The 24,885-nt window shown below is 44.4% G+C and overlaps 1 protein-coding gene across 1 annotated transcript; it reads right to left on the minus strand.

Moving 5' to 3' along the window:
• Positions 1-1,393: 1,393 nt before the first annotated feature.
• On the minus strand, positions 1,394-24,624 carry T265_01951 (hypothetical protein; the record flags this gene model as incomplete). Its single annotated transcript, XM_009166089.1, has 10 exons — positions 1,394-2,581; positions 3,019-3,336; positions 5,949-6,243; positions 6,362-6,448; positions 8,488-8,536; positions 9,638-9,956; positions 11,944-12,046; positions 16,249-16,355; positions 16,980-17,675; positions 23,573-24,624. 9 exons carry the CDS (start codon positions 24,386-24,388, stop codon positions 3,019-3,021), a joined length of 2,790 nt encoding a protein of 929 aa, XP_009164353.1.
• Between the last annotated feature and the right edge of the window lie 261 nt (positions 24,625-24,885).

The raw sequence follows: 24,885 nt of genomic DNA on the forward strand, positions 1-24,885 counted from the left end.
ATGCGTGACAACCGCCAGCAACGTATGTATTCACAATCCCTCGTTCCAGTTATTCTGCTTTACTGAGAGGCAAAATGGAAGCATTTCCTTAATAGACAAACAGCTTCTTAAATTAGGCATTAGCAAGATAACCCTGATGTTAAACAAGCAACGTGGACTGCTGCCAACTACAACCTATCACCTCCCGTGTCTCGATTTGTCTCAGACTGATAGAACTCGGTCCACTTGGATTTATTTAGCGAGACTGATGGGGTCAATCATTCGTATGGCGGTCGCCTTGTTGAGGGGCAAGCTGTACATGAAACTCGTTTCCGCTTGCTTCGCGGATTCTGTCAGCAGAGGCGATTCAGGCCCCGAAAAAAATACTCCTTCAGTGTTTCGTGGATGAAGATTCGATGCTGCGTTCGCAGTGTAAGAGAAAGCTGAATTTTCAAAACTATTTCTTTGAGGTGTTAATTTATTTGAGGTTTATTGCAATGGGAGAGCGCTGTGGTCAACTACACGTGGGCAACAACGCAAAAAGGCAATTCCATTGGATACTGTAAGCTTAGTAGGTTCTGCCTGAGGGGATCAGTTCTCAATCCGTTATGGCTGCAAAGTGCGATAATAAGGGAGTCATTGCTATCACTTGATGATGCGGATAAAGGTCAACTTTAGGGGGGAACGGAAGCTATGCTTGTTAGCTGAGAAAGGTGAAGTCAGTGCGTGGGAACTAGCTTAGAGAAAAATCATTACACAACAACTGCTTGTAATGCGGTGCTGTTCGAGTTGCTTATTTTTAATTGATTCCTTGCACGTAGAGCCTGTTAGGTCATTCGACCATTCAAATTCTGGGCGCCACTTCGAACCAATTTTTTTTTCTATGAGCCAAACAACCGAGGACTGGCCTTAACACATAATCAGACACTTTCGTTCAAACAGCCATTCTGTAATTATTCTGCTTATTCCACACCAGAGGGGTGACTAGATTTGTCCACCTATTAGAGTACACCAGCGGTGCACACCTTTGGTCGCAACGGAATTCGAACTCCGGACATCTCAAATGTGTGGCGAGCGTGTTGCTGCTGTTCTGTCGCTCGGTCCAACAGTGAGTAAACAAAATCTCTAAATAAGCGCCAAACTACTTGGCGTTCAGAACTGACACCAAGACGTACCTTGTTTCAGTGCACCTACAGTAACGCATAACAGTGACTAAAATGGATATTGCTTTAAGAACGACATTTTACAATGGGGATGAGTGCTCCGTAAAAACGGTTTTCGCTAATTGAGACAAATTCCAGCTTCTCTAGAGCTACATTATATGAATCACGTGAAACGAACGAATGGTCACTAAGCCTTTCAATCGGGATCTTCAGCCCCTAACTTGGTTGCAACTCCAAACAAAACGACCAGAATGAGATATATCTCCGTTCGAATGCTTCTTGGATAGTGGTAATACATACATATGTTTTTAAGGGGGCAAGGACATTGCCCACCCGATTGATATGACCAAAAGATACATAAACACGTGTTTACACGAGCCGTACACACAAGACTTGCCTACGTGAAAATAAAGACTCCACTGGGCGAATGACTCGGAACCACACATTACGAACAGAAAGTCTCCGCGTAATCAGCTACGTCTTGGTTTCGTAGTCCACTAACAACGCAGCGTCCGGACGGCACAAGAGACTGTGTAAAGGGGGTTGAAGCGGATGAATACCGCGGAAGCATCACGGTATCGAGGTGAAGAATGAATATGCGTACGGGCGACCATCCTCCCGATGAAAATTAAAAAGGAGACCAAGATGGTTGTCTGTCATGGAAAACCCCCATCGAATGCGGGGCCAGCTGTACCACATAAAACGCTCTTGAGAACTGTACATGGGAAGTGGACAGTCGTTGTCCAATAGGGATGCTTCTGGAGGACCTGTCTAAACTTGCACTGAAGGCTGGAACGTAAATCACAGGAAAATGCGTCCCAAGAAGCTGAAACAGTACGAGCTGAGAGGACTGTTGTTATGGAAGACTCGCTGACCATATGTATGTGTATGGGAGCTGTGAAATGAGCCTATGTTGCTGGTTCCTGTTTGAGGAGGGATATCACAGAAGAATATTGCAGCCAAGAAAAACAAAGCCGTTCAAGATCGCAGTAGGGGAGAAATGGCAATTTGATATTCTGAGGGGATAGCCACAAGCCTGGTTGGGATAACTGAGGCAATTGTTGACCGCCAGTAGAATGAATGAAAAGGGGAAAACATTTGATCACTGTACACTTCTGGGCAAAATCCAAAGCAATAAATAAATGTGGTGTTGTGTTGTGTAGAGAAAGAATACGGTGAAGCCGTGCGTCGGAAGGTATGGAGCTGGAAGACCCTGCAGACGGATCTTTCCTAACAATTCACGCGTCGATGGTAATCCTTCAGCCTGATCATTTGAACACCGGTAGTAAGTGAATGTGTGCAGATGGTTGTTTGGCCCAGCAGATTCACTAAATGGGATAACATGGGACTGTTCCGCCTAGTTACTGCCGTTGACCAGACCACCACGCCGGCGTTTGTTCTTTCTTCCGGATTCTGGAGAGTTGCTCACATCAGTAGTTCTGAAAGATAGCCAAGGGAATTATCACTGTAATAGCTACAACATACACGGACAACAAAAAACAGCGAATACGGATGAAGTTATTCAACAAAATCATCGCGTGAGCATGGGCTAGTGGAGACCAATGATTCAGTTAGTGATAAACAGGTAGAACAGAGCCAAATCTCTACGATCGCTTCTGCACAGTCACACAGTTTACCGTCCAGACCGTGACATCAATCGACAGTATTTATGACAAAGTATGATTGGTTAATAATTCCGACCAACTTCGACATAGACTACGTGGTACCCGATTGAACAGTGGCGCTGCCTATTAAAAACTTTGTAGAGAGAATGACCCATCATAGGTTGCCCATAGTGGCAGTAGGTGTACGCAGTTGCGTCGAGCGGTGTGACCTTAAGTCATTCCATACCACAAAAACGAGTTTCAGAACTCACTCACTCTCCGGTTCCCGTGGTCAGTCCCACCGGCGCATTCTCCGTACAATTGCTATCCGGTTTGTTATTGTTCTCGTTGTTAACTGTAGCAGCATTAACAGCCGATTCTTTCGCATATGAACTGACATCAGGTTTTACGACTAGTGTCGGGGGAGGTGACCCTCCGGCTTCACCATCTTCCTCCAGATCGTCATCCATTGCCTCATCCTCGTCCACACCATCTTCTTGGTTGGGCCCCTCAATGTTCACCAACATTTCGTAGGCCTCAGCAGCATAACGATCCCAATCGGAGAGTTCATTCAGACCTTCCTCCATATCCTTACGAAAACAAACAGGTGGTGAGCAAGACATTTAGTAAAGTATATAAGAAACATGATGTTCCGGCCAAAAAGGGCGAATTTCAAGGGTTTACTTTGAACGTTTGTATGATTTCAGGTTTGTACATCAGCGAAGAACGGTGTGACAGTAACCATTCGGGACACATTGGTCGGCATCGATTGAAAAACAAACAGCGCTACGGAACAATAACTAACCTGATTATGTTGCTCTGTGGTGTATGGCATGGCTCACAAATGAACCAGAATAGTTCATGCATTGTCAGTACAACTACAACCACTGCTAGTCTGTGGTGAGACCAGACTGCATTACACTTGTACTTGTGTTGCAGTGACACCGGTACGCTTGAGAATAGTAACGCCTTTGAGGCTAATGACCAGCAAACAAGAATTGGACTGAACATGCCGATAAACACCCGATTCGAAAGCTGCTTCGAATCTGCATTCATTAAACATTAAAACAACGTGTGACGTTAATCACGTCCCCGACAGAGCAAGTACACAAACACAACAAGACGAATGTGCACGGTGTGAAAATTGCAGTGAGCTGTAACGACCAAATACCGGCAAGCAACTGGTACTCACAAAAGATAGTGGCTTGGCTACAGCAAATACCCTCATGCCACATTCCAAAACGCGTTTGTTGGTTAAAATGTGGTGAATCACATGGGTTTCGCACTCTAAATGGATCGATCTACGTGACAGCTCTGCTACGACGATGATATGCCGGTACAACCTGGTCAACAGCTCGACGTTTTTCATAGCCGAACTGATACAGGGGTGTCAACGGAATCGATTTGTGTGTTGAGCAAGACCATATGGAAGGAACAAATTATCTTCGCTTCGACTGGACTTGTTTGCACCAGTGATGCTATACACTGCGCGACAACTTTCCAGATGGCCTGTGTTGTGTAACGAATTCGGCAACTATTGTGTTACACAGCATGAAGGTTTGTGACGAGGTAGTTGTTCTGATCGCTGAGCTCCATGGTTGTCTTGGATTCTTCACACTGCTAACGAACAAGTCTCAAGAGTGGAAATGTAAAAAAAAAACTTGACAATTATCCGGAAGCCTGTCGGATACAGTGGGAATGAGCACGTACGTCAATAGGAAAGCCAGTGAACAAGCCGTGTACTCAGTTTCCTGGGGATGCCCATACTTCCACCTCAGGCAAAGCATCAGATAAAGTGAGTAGATCATAAAATATTCACTGAGAATGAAGTGCTTCAACTGAGGAGGGAAGCAGATCCTGAAGTCCAAAAGTATGAAACACTAACAGAATGTAAGAAAGTTTCAGGACAACGTTACCATTCAGTCTAGTGACAGTACAACTGAGTGAATATGAATGTAAAGACGGTTCAGAACTTTGTCGGCGTTCAGGTCTATCCAAACGCCCACACAGTCACCAGTTCTATAGTTTTCTACAAGCATATAAAAATTGAAAATTATCCGCTTTAGATCGAAACATAGATTCTGACAAGCGGGTCGATCGACCGACAGAACTAGGACAGTCAGCGGGACCTTAGTATGCTAGTATTAGTGATAAATCAGGTGTGTCCGCTGTGGACTAGTGCGAGGGAAGCTATGAAACGTATGTCGCAGTCCACATATCCGGAAACGATATATCGGTTTGGTCAGAGAAACGCATCTCTGACGAGCTCTAAGAGAAACTTACGTTTGTTACTTTTCCACTCCGGTACGAACTAACCAGAATGATCGCAAGTGTGCAGAACTGCTCAAACAAGAGCGACGTGGATACAACTGACTTGCACCCAACTCACTGGTGAAAACGTTCATCTGCATGCCCTTGCTGTCGACAAAGGAAGCCGTTTTCTCATTCTAGTGTCTAACTACTCGGTTGCTCAAGAACGTTCTATAGAGAACTTGGTTTGCTTGTGGAAATGTTGGACGAATGGAAAACCGTGACTTTTATTTCCGTTGCCTAAGACGGCAATGCAACACTGACAGACTAATTTTCCTGAACGCCGTGCCCCTAATTTCGGGCCGATTGCGTGGCTCCTTCACCGTCCTTAATATTGGTCGTTCGAACCTTCCTTCACATGGCGCTATCCATGAGGTTCATTAAAACTCTGGACTTTGTGAGCGGTGCCAAATTAAGGAAAATAATTTGCTCTTGGATAGCGTTCCAACTGGCATAGGAAGAAGCTTCTATGCAACTGATTTAGTTGAAGAATACTGCAAACAAGAGATTCAGCTGAAGTTCAGCCGAGTCCCTCGATGGCACGAAATTAATTTTCAAACGAGTGTTTCTCGCCACTAGCTAAACCAGGACAAAGAAGGGCACGTAGTGAATAATAACAACAATGATCGTTCAGCTGCACCACCGTTTCGGTGCCTGGATGTCAAGCCATCAGAACGAAGCACGAAGTCTGAGTTACTGCCAGATGACCGAAGACTAGACGGGAGCAATCGAGGTGCCGAGGGTGGGTCTCAAGGAAGGGCCTTCCGGTAAATAAATTCGCGCCTTAACCACTGAGCCATCTCGAAATCACATGCTTTCTTTAAAGCCTAGCTAGCACGAAATGTAGAAATAGGTTTACTCAGGCAAGTGCAAAGCCACAAGAAAGACCTACCCTTAGGTTGGCGAATGGATCGCGTTGTTCGTGCTGCAGGTACTTGGGTAAATTGAAAAAGGTGTCAAAAAATATGTGACACAGTCGGCACTGCTTCAGGTCGGACAAACGGATCTTATCACCCAGAGCAGGGTTGACCATGTCCAGGCACTGACAAAGACAGTCCTCAAAGGCGATCGGTTCGATCCCCATCTCTTCCATGCGCGCCACCTGTTCGGAATAGAAGTATTCCAATTCGTACATGGACAGCAAGCCGTCGCCATCCAAATCCATACAACGGAACCAATATTCGATACTAAAATGTTGAGAAGCCACAAACAGGGAGGAATGATTCGCTGATGTAAATACACACGGAAAGTCACGCTGAGACTACAAGACAAGACAGAATTTCGTAAAACGGTAATCTGACTAACCTCCGAGGATGTCGTTTATCTTCTTCGGCCAGAAGAAACCAGACAAAGTCAGGATAGGTCATAACTCCCTCCTTGAAGGCACTCCCCCTAAAAACGAGACAAGAACAGAAATTACGATACAGATTGACATTCACAAAGAAAAACACTTTTTAATCCAGCTTCCGTCCTATAAACGAAGTCAACCTATATCGAAAAGTTAAGTTGTTTCGTCCTCATTGGGAACTATCTCACAAATTCAGAAAGATTCGAATTCATGACCTCTCGGCTAGTAGTTGAAGAATTAACAGTTCGGTCGCAATCGGCTGACTTACTCGCACTTAGGCAAGACGTAGCACCACTCATCCCACCGTCACGGAATCCTCATCACGCGAGATCGATCAGTGGTTATAGCGCGAATTTACTGACCGGAACATTCGTGGTTCGAACCCGACCTCAGTATTTCGACTTCCTCTGTTTAGGCTTGGGCAACCTGATACCATCCCAGCCCTCGTGCTTCCTTCTGGTGGCAAGGCAGCTAGGTACTGAAAAGATGCTGCATTTGAACAATTATTACGAGTGGTAAGTTCTCAAATGGAAGGTCCACTCGTCGTGCGAATTATTCTTCCTTCTGAGCAATTTACGATTTTCAATATCGACTTCATCCTGTCAGCGAGAGCAATCTATTCTTCTCGGCTTTTCTGCATAGATTGGCTTCTTGATTGAAAATTACTAGGTCTCTTCACACCAACATTAATCTTTGTTTGTTGTTGTTTGTTGACAGTTGATACTAAGGCGGTCACTAATCAGCCACACCTTACTTTTTTCTTCTTTATTCGAGACCGTCCTGAGGAAGAAGAAACCGCTGGGATAATGGATAAAGTGACTGAATCGGACAAGTTATGGAATGGAATGTTCCGAGCCCATTAATGTTACTCACGTACACAAGCACCCGCAAGTTCACCAGGTCCTAGGCTTTCTTTCTCATACACTCACAAAAGGTGTGACAGCCCGAGGTTACGATAGTATCAGAAAGAGCGCGTTGTCAATTTGAATGTATGTGACTGCGGACAATGTGTGGTACAGCAAGAACCTTCAGCAGGCTTCTACAATATCAAGAAATAGCTAGGCGTTCAGAGCAGATTCCAGAAACACGGGTACCATCCCAAGTGAAATTAAATTGTCATTCTCAGTTTAAGAACCACATTTTACGTCCCACAGTGCTGCAGTGTAGGTACTTAGCTTACTATTACGAAAAAACCCTGGTTTTCTCTACCAAATCAACAACCGAATCTTTGTCTTGCGATCAGATATTCTATTTGTTCGCCTTAAAAATCCATCAACTACATAGGCTTTCAGAAACGCAAACTAATATACTAAGAGATGAAGAAGAAGACTAGTAGTTGGTTGTTCCTAAATGCAACCAAATTGGGTTACGGTGCAGCTGTTAGACATTGGCAGCTTGGCTCAACGTTTCAGTAGTAACCCTGATCACCTAAGTCCACATGAATCATTAGGATACTGTTCATCGCTTCGTCTGCAATATATCTTGATCCAAAACGATGTCCGAAATGAGACCAGGATATCGACGTTGGCTACCTGCAGAAGGCTATCTGATGATTGCCTCTCTCTTGGTGACACGTTATCCGTGCTTACAGAGGGACGATACACCGAGTGGATGTGTTTTGTGAGGTGCGTAACAGCAGCTTACAAGTACTCTATGATACCACAAGAAATGAAAAAAGAAAAAAAAGGATGAAAAAATCCAGTAACTGTCGACCTTGGGAGAACAACCGCCGCACGAGATATTCGGCTGTCGAATAAGGGGTGTCGCAAAAAAGGCTCCGATGAAATTTGGAACCACACGGTGTAGGATTAGTCCACATATAAGTTTGGGTGTTTTCACACATACAGCTTGTCGATTCACACCAACTACCATAACATATCATTCACTCGTTGGCTTTAACCTATGCGCTACTGATTAGATGATCACCATTTTGTAAATCCACGATCAAGTGATACGTGGAAAACAGAACCAAATTATTCTACCGAGGTCAATGTTGATGGATTCGTGAGGTCTGTTAGGTGAGAAATCTGGATAAGCGAGTCAAACACAATGATGAGGAAGCGAAAAATGATGAGCAACGTACCTTGTTACAGTTCCACTGAAAATCCGTTCTATCATTCGGTCGGAAATGGCTATAAATAAGTCAGGAAGAAACAAGGTCTCAAGGTCAGTAAGTCTGGATGAACAGAGAACTACAGCATGGTCAGACTTATAATTGGTCTGTGGCCACTGGCAACGGCTTCAATGCGCGAAAAAAGGAATGCAAGGTACGGGTCTACGGATGCACCGCTCACTTGTTCAATCGCCAAATGTCCGGGAAAGGAGACCAAAATAGAATGGGGAAGCGGTGACCCAGCTTCCAGTTATCAATCAGGACGGTGCTCCCCTTGCCGGTATATCTGATTTTCCTTGTTTCCTGGGCTTAGCCATTTCGACCAACATGTCATTACTTGATGCATAACGGTTATCTTCCCACTTAAGTAGCCTATTGTTGAACTACCCGTTGATAAAATCACGCTTAGCGCGACCTCTTCTAGGTCACTGAGTCTAAAAAGGACTTGAAGATGATTTTCGTTGTACCGGACAGAAGATCGGACTCCAGAAAAAAGACGCACAAACAATTGTACTGGAGGGACAGTCCTTATGGCGAGATCCTCTGATTAAAAAAAGACACTGTATTCCGCAAATTCCGATACCACATTCAAATACCACCCACTCACGGAACCATTCTGGATCTATGGAGAATAACTACGAGATGAAGGGAACTGTGAGACAGCTACGATGTCATTCAGATTGGGCCAGACCGTATAAAAAGGTAACGAGGTTACATTCCTCAGTGTGGTTGGCCCTGGTTATCTCAGGCCATTCAAGTTTTCTTGTTCTCACTCGGTTGAGAGGATGTAACGAAGCCAAAAATGACCTGAAAACAGGCAAACATGTGGTGATTCCCATGATTGTCTCTGAAAAGTCCAACAATTTGTGTTTCGCTCCGGAAATTTCCATTGTTTGCGGAAAGCAAGGGTTCCTGCTCATCAAGTTCACACTGCCCAATACATTCCCATTTCACATGTACATGTATTACAAGAGTTGACGGAATAATGAATTGTAAATCTAATCACAAAGTTGCGCTAACTTGGAAGCACAAACTTTTTAAAAACTCCTCGTGAATAAACGAAACCCATAGAACTGGTGTGAAGTGGAAAAACGGAACAACGCCACCTGGCTGCACCTACCATAGTTATTGTGTCTAGCTAAATCTGATCGACTGATGATCAAATCATGATCCTCATCCAGCTCCCAGAATTTGCAATAGATCACATAGAAATGTTCGTAGGAAAAGTACTGCGTGACCAAATTGATATCATCCTGTTGTTCTAGACTAGCCAAAGCAGACAGGAAATTGCTTTTTCGCAACTCGGTCAACGAGATGCGCCCAGACCACGAGGAATTCACGCAGAACAGTATTCGGGCAATCACGGTAGCTACGTAGCGAGAATGAAAATCTTTAGCTTCCTGTAGAAAAGCTAGCCCCGGGTGACTTTCGAGGATGTCCTGAAGGGGGTGGTGAGAAAAAAGACAATAAACAACGGCTGAGACCAACAAGAAGCCGCAAACAAGCAATTAGATTTAGTGCAAAGAGCCCACGGGAGCGGCAGACAACAACAGACTAAATCGACCGACACACAAAGTGTACTCGTTTGGTTTAGCTGTCATAACCGAAGGTTTACCAATTCGCGTCGAAACGAGCACACGGTCGAGTAGAGCACGACAACATTGTCGCTTAGAGTGCCCAACTGATTTATCCCCGGAAAGTTAAACAACAAAAACCCCATATCTGGTTTTATAAGATCTCACAGCACGACTGTGGAAGTTCTAGTAACGAGATGGGTCGTTTCTGGACTGACAGAGATACATTCAAACCATTCACGGCGGGATACTGGCTGATGTGCCTCACGTAAGTAGTGAATTTCCGATAAGATTGGACGTCTCATTAACAACGCAAGTGTAGTGCCTGGTGAAGCGGAAATTTCAGATTACAATGTGCTAATACAAGCCAGTTCAGTGTCTTGACTTTCCTGAGAAGGTTCGAACTTAGACACTACCTAAGTGTTTGTCCAGCTAGAGATAGCTCTGAGGTTAACACGCGAACGTCCTGACCAAGAGGTCTGTGGTTCGAATCCAACCTTTGTTCCTGTCTAGGCACACTGGTAGTATCTCAGCTCTCATACTTCCTTCGGGTGGCGTGGCAGCAATGCACCGAAAGGGTGAAAATGGTGAACGATCTCTTTTTTTACGTATGCCTCGATACAACGAGTATCCGGGCTCCAAGCTCTAACAGTCAATTTTGATAGAAAACCTAAAGGAGTGTTGAACAACGAAAGATTAGATATAGGCAGAACGGTGCAACAATTACGCGGCACCCGAACAAGCTCAAACCCTACTATTTGTTGTATGTTGTTGGCAGCTACAATGGATTTGAACCTCAGTGCGTCATTTGTTGTCCCGAATTTTCTGCAAGGAGTAATTAGAACAACTCCTGCTATCTCTGACAAAAAATGACGTGACCTAGATTGTAAAAGATCAGTCCGAACAATGCCAAAGCTGAATAGAGCGCTGTCGGACAATCGCCATCAGTTCTTTCCTTGGTTTTCAGTAGATTAATACACAAAAGCCTGTGCACACAAACACAATCCTATAGCCAGACCCGTTTGTCTACCCACACTGAACGGGATTCGATAATTGATCAGACTACTATTTTGGGACTGCATCGACGGAAATATTATGCTCCTAACGTGACATCCTAACTGCTAAGGCGACCAAAGTAACCTTAACACTCAACAACCAAACTTCTAAGAAATTCGTTAACGAGTACAGTTTCCACCAAGGCCCATTCTTAAGCCAGCATTCGAACCTGGAAAACCTATCGAAGCTGGGCTAATTGTTACACTAGTGTGAACATGGTCACCTCTCAGAATACAGACTTATGCATTATGAAACACTATTCGGCCTGACTCTTTGACTGTGATCCGAAACGGAGCTACTAGCCATCAGTGACTGAACCACTGAAGGTCTGCGTATAGCCAAGCCAACCAATCGGGTTGTGCGTAGCCGCTGAAACTATGACAGCCCCGAACTGATTCATCCCCCAACTAAGTAGCTACAAACCGTGTCGTTCCAGAAGATGATGGTGTCCGGTAGGTGCAGCTTATAAAATGTAACAAACTTGAAACGGTTCATTTTCTGACGTCTAGTGGATAAGCCACTAACCATCTAAGTGAAATTTACCCTACATCGTTTCACCATAATCTGATGAGGGGGTTTAGTTCTTCCATTCTTTCAAATTAAGAAACGTTACCTTGCGTTTAAAAAAACGGTTCTCAATTACGTTTCTCCACACTATCCTCACCGCTTTTTCTTAGTTCTAGCTCGTGCGTATATCTGAAGACACCAAGGATACGAGAGGTGAGTGCGCATCACAACTCATACATTAACGTTGGCGACGGATAAAACAACAGACACAGTACGCGAAATAGCTAACCTGTATGAGTGGACTGAAATCGGAATGGACCAGATAGTGTGATCGGCCGTTGGTTAGCATGTGTACAAATCGGGCTGCCTCGTCCGGACAACTGTTCAACACTCTGAAAAGTGACACAGAGTGAAGATGGATTAGCGAAATACACTCATTTGCAAACGAATTTGTCTTTGCGAGAGACTCACCTGGAACCCAGCTGAATCTCTCGTTTGTGCTATTTGCAGGCTATTTGAAACATTGTTTTCCTTGACCCAAGACCTGGAACCAGCTGAATCTCTCGTTTGTGCTATTTGCAGGCTATTTGAAACATTGTTTTCCTTGACCCAAGACTATCTAGAAGACTGACGAATATTCTCTAATTCATTTGATCAAAACGGTTTCTGTGCGTAAACCGGCATTCTAGGGTAATTCGACAACAGACCGAACAAGTGAAAAGCATATACATATCCTAACGCTGAAACACCTGCACACCTTTATACCCGTGTGTCATTTGGATCGTTCTGAAGCAATAAAAATCACTCTGACCACAGATAACCGGATCGGAATTCTGACACTAAGACCGAACTGCCCCACTGGAAGAGTTTTATTGAGCAATGAGAAGATCGGATTTCCCGTACCCACAATTCCGGTCCAACAGAATCCTAACACAGTATCGGCTGCCATCCAAACCAAATCCCTTTTCAGCAGAAATCATGAACACTCACAGGACCTCTGTGGCATCTGCCCAGTGGTTCCTGAGAGCTACCGGATTCGACGGCCATCTTTGATTTGTGCTTTCCAGTCGAAGGATGACTGGCTCGGTTTGAAAAGGATTAGGATAAGATAGTAATGTGGAATCCATCGTCTTTTGAGGTTCTCGAAGCACTCACAGTTATGATACAGTGTGCATGTAGTGGCGAAGGTGAACAAGATCGAGGAAAAGGTCACGTGAAACCATGTCTTAATACTGATCTCAAACAACACAGTAAATAGACGAGAAAGTGAATAAATAGAGGTACAATAGCTGGAAAAGGAAATTCTTGAGGTGACTGCCTTTTGCATGTTGAGTCATTAGTTTTTATTTCAAGGATACACAACGGAACTGGACAAACAGACTTTACGTTATTCCATCAATGACGACCGGTACGTGGAAGAAATCCAAGTCGAGACAGATATGTATCGATGGGGTGAAAACCTAAAAGTTATGAACACAATTTAGGTTTACCGACTATCCGAATGCCCAGCAACTAGGCTAAAATAACCCCTACGGGCAGATATAAACGAGGTCATCAAACGCGTTTCTGTTTACCGAAAAATGATGTTCGTTCTGCACCTAGGTGCTGCGCACGTCCTAGGTGCATGTGTGTGTTTGTGTATTTGCAAGTCTGTTTCTTTCAAGGAGGCAGCAAATGCGTGCATGAAGCTCTGAACGTCTGGAGCAAGTGTGCAGCTTATCTTGCGCTCTATTTCCCTCACCCGCTGTCACAAGTAAACCATATAGGCTTCAAATACCTGTCACCGAATTATGGAGGTTGATGGACAGGTTCAATATGACCTGTTGGTAGTCCAACTAAAGTAGGGATAGGACTGATGGCCTCCCAACGTACGGAGATCTGGCACAGGCATGTCCACTGTCCCGCAAACAGGAGTTCGATGGACACCGCGTGAATACGGAATTACAAAATCACCAAAGGAAACCAAGTATGTTCCCAATTCAAAATCCATCGTACCGATATGGATAGAATACGTATGTTGTTGAGCTTAAGAAAGCTTAGTGATTAAGGCGCAAGCTTACTAACTGCAAGGCTCTTGTTCGAGCTGTAAAACATCTAAATCATGTATACACCCACACATATAAGGAGCTTACCCAAAATAAACAGTGTTAGGACCTACTGTGTGTACGAACAATTCTGTGTACTACAGAGTTGTTAATATTTTATGTTCCACCTGCGAATGCTCAGATTCTCTAAAGGAATCTTTCGAGCTTTTTGACAGTCGATGTGAAGATACTTCACGGAATCCTAGAAAGATGTTTTTTCCAATGGTTGTGCCTGGCTTCTTACCAACTTAGCTCACCGCGAGACAGCCAGCTTCTGATGTGACTCTATTTGGATTTAAAATCTCAGTGTAGGTCTGTCAGTTGAGATTATCCTACCGATATGATTGTTGTGTACAGTAAATGTTCGATTTAACCTTGAAGGATAACTCTACAGACGGGTCAGTGGTTTTACAGTGGACTCAACGCAGAGAAGAGGGAAGTTTCATATATTCATCATCTAAAGCCTATGTTGACGATATTTCCATTATTGCTAATAAAGAGAAACCCGATAGCTCTTATATCCTCAAGTAAACCTACAGGTATCTTGTGAATTAGCCAAACGACTGTCTTCTTTTTCATATTTGTCAGTAGGCGCGGAGATGAATCTTTACAAGGCTGGATTTTTCGCATCGGGTAGTTGGCATCTGAATGACTTTAGATTCACATCAATGGTATACAAGTGTGGGTTAGCTGAAACACTGATCTACGGGATAAGAAGCGTGTCCAGTCCGGATCGGTAAAATGGGCAGGATCAATTTTGATAAACACTCCACTATCTGATGGCCAGTCCGAGCGGCTGGCTGAAATTTGCAGTGTTGTAGTGCCTCAAACGACTGCAGTACGAGAGACACGGAAAACAGATGTCTATCCATGTGTAAATTAGTGAGCAGTGTCATCCATCAAGAAAAATATCTATGTATGGTTTTACGGTACAAGGATGACTGGGTTGGAGAGCGACATCGAGCACAGTCGGAGTTCGCCTCTCATGCAAGTATTCTGTGCTGCGCACCGACGTCTTATCCATACTGCTCTCCAAGACCGTGTAAACTAATTCACCGAATTCATCTGCCACTCACGTAATCTATCAGTTCGCTAGGACCTGTGAGGATACTTTGATTGGCAGAACAGACCGACACGTATCAGAACATGTGGCCGAACATGGATAACAGTACATTATTTGAGCAGGCGTGCGAAAAGGTCTTCCAAAGGGTAGAGATCAAATTGTGGATCTGCGTCGTCGATTGCCAAGTTCTTGGTGCAAAATGGTGTTACCGATCCTAGTGTTGTCAGCAAACATAAACCTAGGTTTCTGTCAGTGAGGTTGTTGATCGAATTTCATCAACGAGTTCTGTGTGCCAATTTGAAGAAACGCACCTGATTGCTGTAGTCCTGTCACGTGACACCTTTTACTCGTCTGTTTGCTCAACACTGTTGACTATCTCTCTCTATACATAATTTGAATTTCTGACCTCATCATCATCACAATCGACAGGACAACATCCGTGCTGCTCAGAGTCCATGTATCAGTCGTATAACAAAACAGGCCGTAATGTAACCTGATGCGCACATTCTTTGAGCTTATTGAATACACCCCTTTGTGGCAAACGTGATTCAGCCCTTGTTACAGACTCGTATATTGACCTCACCAGCCACACTACAGTCGGAACCAATACGACTGCCAGCCCCACAAAATCGAGTGCCTCTCATTGGATTGTGAGTAGCGTGTTCAGTGGTAACATGTCGAGAAACATGACCTTACACTTGGAGGGTGCAAAGCGCATGTCGGAGGATGGGGTGGTTTTCGTCAGTTCAACCAGAAACACCTGCACCTTCTCTTCGAAGATGAGAACGACCTCGTCTGTATAGTCCAAATCTATAGAGTTTTCGTCAACGGTTGTTTGAACACCAAGGTTTTGAATATCATCCAGCGCTCACCTCATTAGTTGATCGACGACAAATTTGAATAAGAGTGGACATGCGTCTCGGACACCACTTTGTCTGCCACAGTCTAGCAATTCAGAGAATACAAAGAAAATATTGTACGAAGACTGAAGACTTCGAGATTACCCATTGGGAAGAATGGAGAAAACCTTGTGAATAACAAACAATGGTTTCATCCCCATCCAGGATCCTTCGCGATCCATTACTCTCCTTATTAGGCAGACGGTTGAATGTTGAGGAGGCTAATTTTCAAACTAAACCAAATACCATCGATTGCTTCATGTGTCCGGCTGACGACAGTTCATCATGTAAATCAATGGCTTTTGAACGCTCAAGTGTGATGGGACCTGGACTAGGTTACTTAGAATTTCTATTCGTTCCCATGCTGCCTACGCAGCAATGATTAATCGTGGGATTCTGGTGAACAAGCATAAGCAAGCCTGTGGTTAAAATTCACAATATAACTATGAGGAATACGCTCAGCTGCCAGAAACAGATCGAAAAACGTATATTAATTAATGGAAAGATTTTTTTAAATAGTGGAATAAATGAGAGAACTTAAAACATACTGGTTCCACATTTTCAGCACGTCGGACAGTGCGACTGGCTGGTGTTGTGTGGTTCCACCACTAGCCGAGTAGACTAAGTACTTCCAGTACAGTGGACAATTCAACGCCTATAAAAATGGAGAAGCACGGAAGTTAGTGACAAATTACGAATTCAACTTCTGGTTGGCCTAGACATACTCATGAGGCAAGCTTACAGAAACTTCTACCGTGATGTGGATATACAATGGGTGAATTCACAACAGAGGACTGAAATGTGAAACCCTTGCTGCTGAGTCAGTTGTATATATTCCGTTCCAGGAACGAATCGATCATGTTGATTAGAGGCTGTGGTCCCCGACTGAGAAGTCATTGGGGCGATTGGGTTAGAAGACTAAAGCTTGGGAAATCGAGCGCAGCGTCACGAGTACAGAAGTACGTGAAGTATACCTAGTGATTCTGCAGGCTGCCTACCCATCTCGACATCTCTACGCAGAGTTGCACATATGGTTCAATCAATCAATTCATCAGCTATAAACCATGTACCATAGGTACATTGGTTATGCTGGCGGAGTGGAAGTGGGTCACGGAAACTGGTATCCATCGGATCAAAGAATAAACCTCCAAGTTAACAAAAAACCTAGCGCTTGGGAAGCACACTGCGGTTTAGTGAACAAATAGTTCTCTATAACGTTGGTACCCATTATTGATTTCACGTGGTAAACACTGAAGTCATAAATTGTGCATTTACATACCTTGGCCACCTGACCAAAACTGGCATGAGGAATGAGCGGATCGGGTGACTTTTTGCATTCCTGAGGTAGTCCTTCCACGATCCGATTAAGTTCACGGCTGGCGCGTTCCAACTCCACCTGGATATCGTCCTTTGACAACCGCGTTGTTCCAAGCGGATAATGGAACGGAACTCTAGTTGATTTTTGCGGTGATCGGAGCGGGCTTGGAGCAGATGGCTTTGGTGATGGTGAAACGGGCATCTCTCCCGAACCAAGACGAGTTTGCTCAATACATACTCTATTAGGTTTGCTGGGGGATGTGCTAATATCGCCAACACCACCACCGCCGGTCTTCACGGTTCCGTTCACCGTGGTTTCTGATTGGAATTTGTGTGATTCCCGAGTATCCTTGGATGAATCTGGAGTTGTACCGGCACTCTTTTGGGTTGGTTGAACACCAACAACAACTGACTTTGGTGTATCTGACGGCTTCGATCCGTTTCGATCGATTGAGCGAGTAGAAGTTTTATTTGCCTTAACATTGTCTACATCGTCCTCGACAGTTTTGACTGCTAGTTGGGTTGGGATCAGATTCTGGCCCAGGGGCGTAGTATCGGGTGAGGAAGTTGCCTTCGGCTTCGCGACTGATGGACTGGAATCTTCCTTTTTGGTCTTCTTTGCAGAGGCCTCATTTGCAGGCCGAAAATCAGCCGCACCCTGTCGGAATGGTAGAAGGATAAAATGAACATACACGCAACATCACAACACAAAAAGAATGGGCAATACACGGATCGTCCTGCTAAAATCACTGGATCAAAATTTCGTGTGTGATTGATCGATGATCTATGGACGGGTTCCCCAGGAACCATCATAAATAGCCTCAAGACAAAGACAAAACACATGATTAATTTTAACGAGGTTCGAAAATCTCATTTGCTACATTGGACCTCAAGATTGAGGTAATCGGTAGCTACATGGTAAATGAAATGCTAGATCAACAAAAGCCCACTTCCCGTACAGAACCAAGAGAGCGATTTGCAAGCGATTTCCCGAAATTATAACTGTTCACTTCAATGGGAAACACAAGCGCTAACCAACCGCAAAGCTACCCAACATTTTGAATCAAATATTCGAAACTCACAGGCGGAGATAATTTGTGAACATATTTTCGGAAAATGCATTTTCCGGATTGAGATAATCGGTAGCTGCATGGTAAATGAACTGCTAGATCAACAAAAGCCCACTTCCCGTACAGAACCAAGAGAGAGATTTGCAAGCGATTTCCCGAAATTATAACTGTTCACTTCAATGGGAAACACAAGCGCTAACCAACCGCAAAGCTACCCAACATTTTGAATCAAATATTCGAAACTCACAGGCGGAGATAATTTGTGAACATATTTTCAGAAAATGCATTTTCCGGATGGTTCAAACTCTAAATGACACCCTACTGAAGCGTTAGTTATGCGGCAAATGGATGCAAAAAACTGAGCCAACCCCATAGCGGAACTCTTCATAAGAAGGGTGCTGATATGAACATCGCCACTAACTTGTTCTTGAATCTCCACTCTAGTCATGCGCGGTTGACACCGACGATGTCTCCTGGACTGACTATCAGACATTTAGAATCCAACTGCTCACCAACCAAACCGATCAAGCAGCGTACCCGAGCTAGCCACATTCCGCAGCATAGCCTACCTTAGGCTTGAGTTTCTTTTGGTAATTGGTTTGAGGACAGAGACCGGCTACCTTAGTGATTGCTGCGGTCACGTGACATTGATACAAGTATGTTGGAATGCACCCAATTTTATGTGACGACCATTGTGGGAACTGCAGCTGATGGCAAGAGTGTATTTGATTTATGGCCAAACCTACACTAATAGTTACACTAATCCCATGCTCAGCCCTTACGGATGTAGCTGCATAGTTTGAAGGATAACCTGTGTCGGTCTCTTAGTGAATAAATGTAGTGTAAAATGCTTTATTTTCCTATTCGATTAAGGATCAAGGAAATGCTATAAACTAGAAGCAATCGCACACCAATTCACACATAGCGCTAAACGCCGAAATACTGTTCAAGAACTAGAATCGCCAAGACAACGCAAACCTCCTCCCATAGTATTTTGACCCGAACTATGGTGAATTTAAACAAATTCCTTGGGAAGTCAGTCAAATAACACGTGAAAAGTGTGACACACCAAGGACGGTGTATTATCCATCAATCGCAGCTGAGATCACAGTGGGTATGCGAGAAAGTGCAATTGGTAAAGAAGATTATTGTCCCAGATAAGGGGAGAATAAGAAGTGACGCGATTCGCTTCGTTGCTCGGATAAAAAAGACTGAGAGGAACACCATTTAACAACTGATAAAAACGAGTTCACACTGCACCCGACAGGACAGGACCAGTACTGCAGTCGCATTCACATTGTTGCAAAATAAATCCAAACACATCGAAAGAGTTCACAAAGAAGCAACCCGAATCAAACTGCACAGGCGGAGCAGTACCAAAGTGTGCAAGGCTGGTAATATGAGTGGTACTTCTAGAACAGTATTCTACCCTATTTAGCTGAAGGCCTTCTATGCGCTTACTTATGGAAAAACACGTATGAAACTGATCAACGAGCAGACTGGCAGTTAACCTCAAGGGGATCATTAGGGGGTAAATCCACGATATCATTCACTGGGTTACGTTTACCATTTCATTTTCATTCAATAATGACCATCGATGTCTGCGAACCATTGCCTGAGTCTGGTGGAAACACCAGATAAGTAATGCTGAAGTTCGTCGAATGGTATTCGGAAGAAATAACTCACCCTCGATAGATGAACTGATCACACTGCATAGGTTGCGCTGGCTTGGCCACGTGCTGAGTATGCCAGTCAACCGACTTCCTCGAAGGCCTCTTTTCGCACAACCACGTGAAGGGTAGAAGAGAGCCAGAGGTGGTCAAACAATTACTTGGCAGCGAAGTATAAAAGCCATTATCAGCAAACTCAGCTGCGCTGGTCACTGCCGTCTTCCTGGATGGGGACCCCGAGATGGGCCATATCAATGGTTAGAGACATTGTCAGACATCGCCCAGTCGCGCTCATGCGTCCAAGCTATTGCCTTCAATGCATATCTTCCTTCCCAATGCCCCTACTTAACAGTCCACCTACAGTGCTGTATTCACGCACCAATTTATCAGCTCCCCGAATCATCGGTGAATGAAACTGTGCCAGCTACAACCACCATGACAAGTACGCCGTTATTACAGCTGACAATGTTGATGACGACGATTACGTGAAACATGCCTTTTGTCACACTCGATGCTAGTCTCTTATATTACAAATTGTAAAGTATGGTGCGTCCTAAGGGAATATGGGACATTGCGAGAAGTTTCGGGTACAGTCAGTGACGTTCGACTGTTTCTATCCAGATTGCTTGAATGAGTGTCTGGAAGTGTATGCACCTCGAAATAACTGCAGTAAGATGGTACTAAGTCCTTTTCCTGTCCACCTTTAATCTTTTCCTCATAATAAGACTTTGAAATGAATCACCGTTGTACGGCTGCGAAGCATCATTGTTGAACACTGATGTTATGGTGTCTATGATGATGTTCGTCCATCGAAATGGGACATGGATAAAGATGCTGTAAGATATAGCCGACAACTATTTTGACGGCGTTCATGCATTCTGGTCCCAATAGACGTATGGAAGAACGGACACCTAGAATGTCTTTGGTAGACTAGCACTACACCCCCACACATCCTATTATTTCATTTTCATTATAAGGTTCAATAAAATGACATTTCTTTATGGTAGTGAAACATCAGACGGATTTTACCGATAGTAATTGTGGCATAGATAGGCAAAAAGGTAAGGGAATTAATTAATGAGCATATGCTCAAACATCACCGTACATGGGGGTCAGTAATCAATATCCATTGCTTTAAGGCCCCAAGGTTATAACTCCGAAAAAGAAATTGCATGCTTCACACAATTACGTGGCCACTGTTAGCCGTTTTAGCTTTGGTTAACAACTAGGTGCTACGGGAGCTCTTCCAAAGGGTCTGAACTACTGCAATAGAAAAGTCACTGAAGGAGTGGCCAATCCCAAATATCTGAATGTTATTATGTTTCAGTTTCGTGCCTACCAACAAATCTGTTTAAGCTTAATATGTCTGTCAACAGGTTGGAAAGAAGCGGTAATAAAACTGTTGACCCTGAAGAACTGGAACCAGAAAGATAGAAATGTGATACAGCAGCGCAATGAATTTGAGGTCAGTCTCGAAGCTGCGGACAACGCAGTCTAAGTGAAAGGGTAGTTTGATAGTTTTTACTCAAGGAGATGGACCACTCGTGGCAGAGAGAGAGAGAGTCAGAGAGATTGTCCTGTTAACATTATGTACAGTGTAAAATGGCTGCAGAAACTGGTGCAACCGAAATCGGCAAACAGTAGTAGAGGGGGTCGATTCAAATGAAAGTGAGACTGAAATTGAGTTTAAATGTAAGCAATCCCAGCATTCTTGAAACCAGTTAGTTGCGAACAGCCTTCGCCGAACAGGATCACAAGGGTCAACCAGCTAAGAAACCATCTGTGAATTTCACATTCAGGTGGTCTTCGAATAAGACTCATTTGTTTGGCACCAGTGATGCTCATCAAACAGATATCCAGAGATGAAAGTCTCAGGCGAGAGGACGATTGAATGGCTAGTGAAAAGATTCAATGTCTTCGAAAGGCAGGACACATGACATCAGGAAGCATATCGTCTAGTGAAGTCAATAAGCTCGTGGTGCGGCTGACTGCAGTTAGCAGAAACAGTCAATGAATTGGAAAATCTAGACCTCATAGACCTGACTAATAGGCAACAAGTAAATACGATAAAAAAATACGTTGGAATCCAGCTCACATATTTTTGAAAAGCTATTTGCCCAGATCATTTTTGCAATGCATTACATCTTCGGTAACCAGGCAAACCCAAAGGACTTACTGAATGAAAAAAACCGTGGATCACAAACCGAAACAGAGATCATGCAAAGTTCCTCCTGCGCCTGTTGGCGTAGGATGTCCCGATGTTCGTACACCCGTAAGTGAGGCAGATCCAGATGTATTTTTTTAAGTTGTTAAAAGATGCATTGATGGGAATTTCAGCCTTATCAAATAGCGACTCAAGAATGCCTCTGTTAAATTGGATATCTTGGGAGGTTTAATGTTTCAGGTTTCACGTCACGGACCGAACACACAAACAACCGGGTCACCAAGTACACTGCAATCCGTTCTCGGATTGGTCCATCGCACTGGATAATGCCGATAGATCCCGCGTAGGATAGGCGATGCTACACGTGATTTGTGCTGAGCCGCATGGGCTGACATCTAAACCCGGTGTGAAATGGAGTGAATAAGGCTGGGGAGTAAACAGAAGGGGGGTAATTTTAGATCCATTTGATGTGTCCAATGGATGACCTATATCTGGTGAAAAAAAGGCGAAATGGTTGGACTCCACAGTATACAATGATCGAATCAGCCGAAAGCATATGGCTAGGTAGCGCTTGCCAATAATCCGATTGGTCTACACAACGAAACGGGAGAAGTCAATCCTCGCTCCGCAGCTTTATGAACATCACAAACATCGCATATCGAAATGATTAGCGTGCAAAGCATATTTCTCAGACTAAGATGGAAACAACTAAACTTATAAACCCAAATCATAAAAACCGACGGGACGAATGCTAATATTACTTCGGATTGAGGGCGAGATGTCTCAGTGGTTAGAGCGCGAATTAACTGACCAAAAGGTCCGTTGTTCGAACCCGATCCCTGCATCTCGACTTTTGCTGTCCAGGATTGAGCAAATTGGCAATATTCAAGCCCTCGTGCTTCCTTCAGATGATATGGCATCTAGGGACCGAAAATTTGTTACCGGTGAATGATTATCTTTATTATTACTTCGGAGCCAACAGATTCTGGGAGGGGAAAACCTATCATACAAGTAAGACGTTTCATAGTCCCTCTCATCAATCAAACCAGAACAGAAAGAACGACCGAACTAAGCCCTTTTGAAAAATAGTGAACCAAAAAGGGTAGGATAATTCATCAGTCTTGCTGAAAGATGCATTGAAAGTGCGGTTTCGCATCCCGTCAACTCAGTTCAGTTTGCCAGCCTACAAACCATGCAGTGAGTTACACCTGCTATAGCTTCCTTTAATGAGGATAAGGAGAATGGGGAAATGAAAGCCACGCGTTGAATATGATGGCCCAATCGGTTCACTGACGTCAAATGGTCCTGCTTGCCCGGTACGGCAGGGAGTGAAAGCGATAAATTTGATTAAAACTGCGGTGGGCTGGTTGACAACCATATCTACCAAGGATATCGTAGATTTATTTCTAATGCTAGATGATCTACTTGATGATTTTCCTGAAGAACTTCGCTTCTGAAAAGTGCGGAAAGACAGCACCTGAAGTCAACGACGATTACCTCATGGAGTTATGTAAGTCAGGCATCCGAATCAACTAATGGCACCACCGACATGCGAATGAGAGGAAAATGTCCGATAGACAAAGCTACCCGCAGAACGAAATTCGTAGAAATAAATTATGTCAGGAGACGCATAGCCAACAAAACAGCATACCTCGGATTCTGATATCGGGGAAGATGGCGTGGTGGAATCAGAAAGACCCACATGATTTGAGTCAACCCCTTTTCTGTCTGGAGTAGTAGCACTCTTGTTCAAATTAACATCTGAGTGCTGGATATCGGGAGCATGATTTTGAACTACCGGCTTTTGTGGTTCACGGACAATCACAATGGATGGCGTCACAACAGTTTCCGGGATAACTGGCAGCTCCGGCTTCTCCGTTGGCGCCGACACAGTCTCACTAGGAGATGGAGAGTCGATGCTAACTTTGGCATCTGGGGTTTTGGGGACGATTACCTTGTCGCGTTGAGTTGAAACAAGGTTAGGCACGGAAGAGCCAGTTGTTGTATGATTCGCAGCAGGGGAGGCGGTTGAAGGGCAGGAGGCCCGCGCTAAGTGTGCAGCATGTACAGGATGGTGTGGGCTGGCAGCTGGAGCTGGCAGGTTTGGTGGACCCCAAACGGAAGGGGCAAGATTAAGGCCACTAGGACTGAGCACGCCCTTCTGTGGGCCAAAGTTAGATTGTTGTGGTTTTGAAGCTGATTGCTTTGCCGTTGAAGTAAACAGCTCGGCGGCTGGTACACAGGTACTCATATGTACCCCAGCAGGACAGAAACGTGAATGAGTCCGTTCCACATTTGACTGAGTGACCGGCGCCATAGTTACGGCACTATTTGCGACCAGTACCGCTCGAGGACATCTTTGGCATGAATGAATCGCTCGTTGCCATGTTAAATCCACCGAGCAGGAATGATACACTTGAACTCGGGAAGCAATAATAAGACTGGGTGCACCAGTGAGAACAGGCATGGTGTCAGTCGATTAAAGTTGTTGCGGAATCAAGAATAAATCAGAACCACACAACCTCGTATTAGGTGAGTTCCTCGCAAATGGATAGAGAAGCACAATAAAACATTTCCGTGTGAAGAATCCACGTGAAATTCATGAAATTCTCGTGCTTACGGATCCACTGCACCTTTGACAGCAGCCCCAGCTGGTCTATGGAACGAAACAGTCCGAGCGTGATCACAAGCGTGCCCAGGATGAAGAACACCGCGACCCCGTGTCTACAGCCGTCTGTCCACGCGATCGATTGTCAATCTCCGACGCACGCGCGCGAGGTATGTCGACCCGTCTAGTGCACGGCGAAGTGCACACAAATACATACGCGCAGCGCAGGTAGGTAGACCTTCACAAAGCTGCGCGTGCCAAAGCGGCAACGCAAACGCGAGCACTGTATCGACCAACCTGGCAGTGCACGGATGATTGGTAAATTAGGCGCAGGCATTCATTGGCTGCTGCGTCCA

The sequence above is a fragment of the Opisthorchis viverrini genome, assembly GCF_000715545.1.
Source record: "Opisthorchis viverrini unplaced genomic scaffold opera_v5_22, whole genome shotgun sequence".
Classification (NCBI taxonomy): Eukaryota; Metazoa; Platyhelminthes; class Trematoda; order Opisthorchiida; family Opisthorchiidae; genus Opisthorchis; species Opisthorchis viverrini.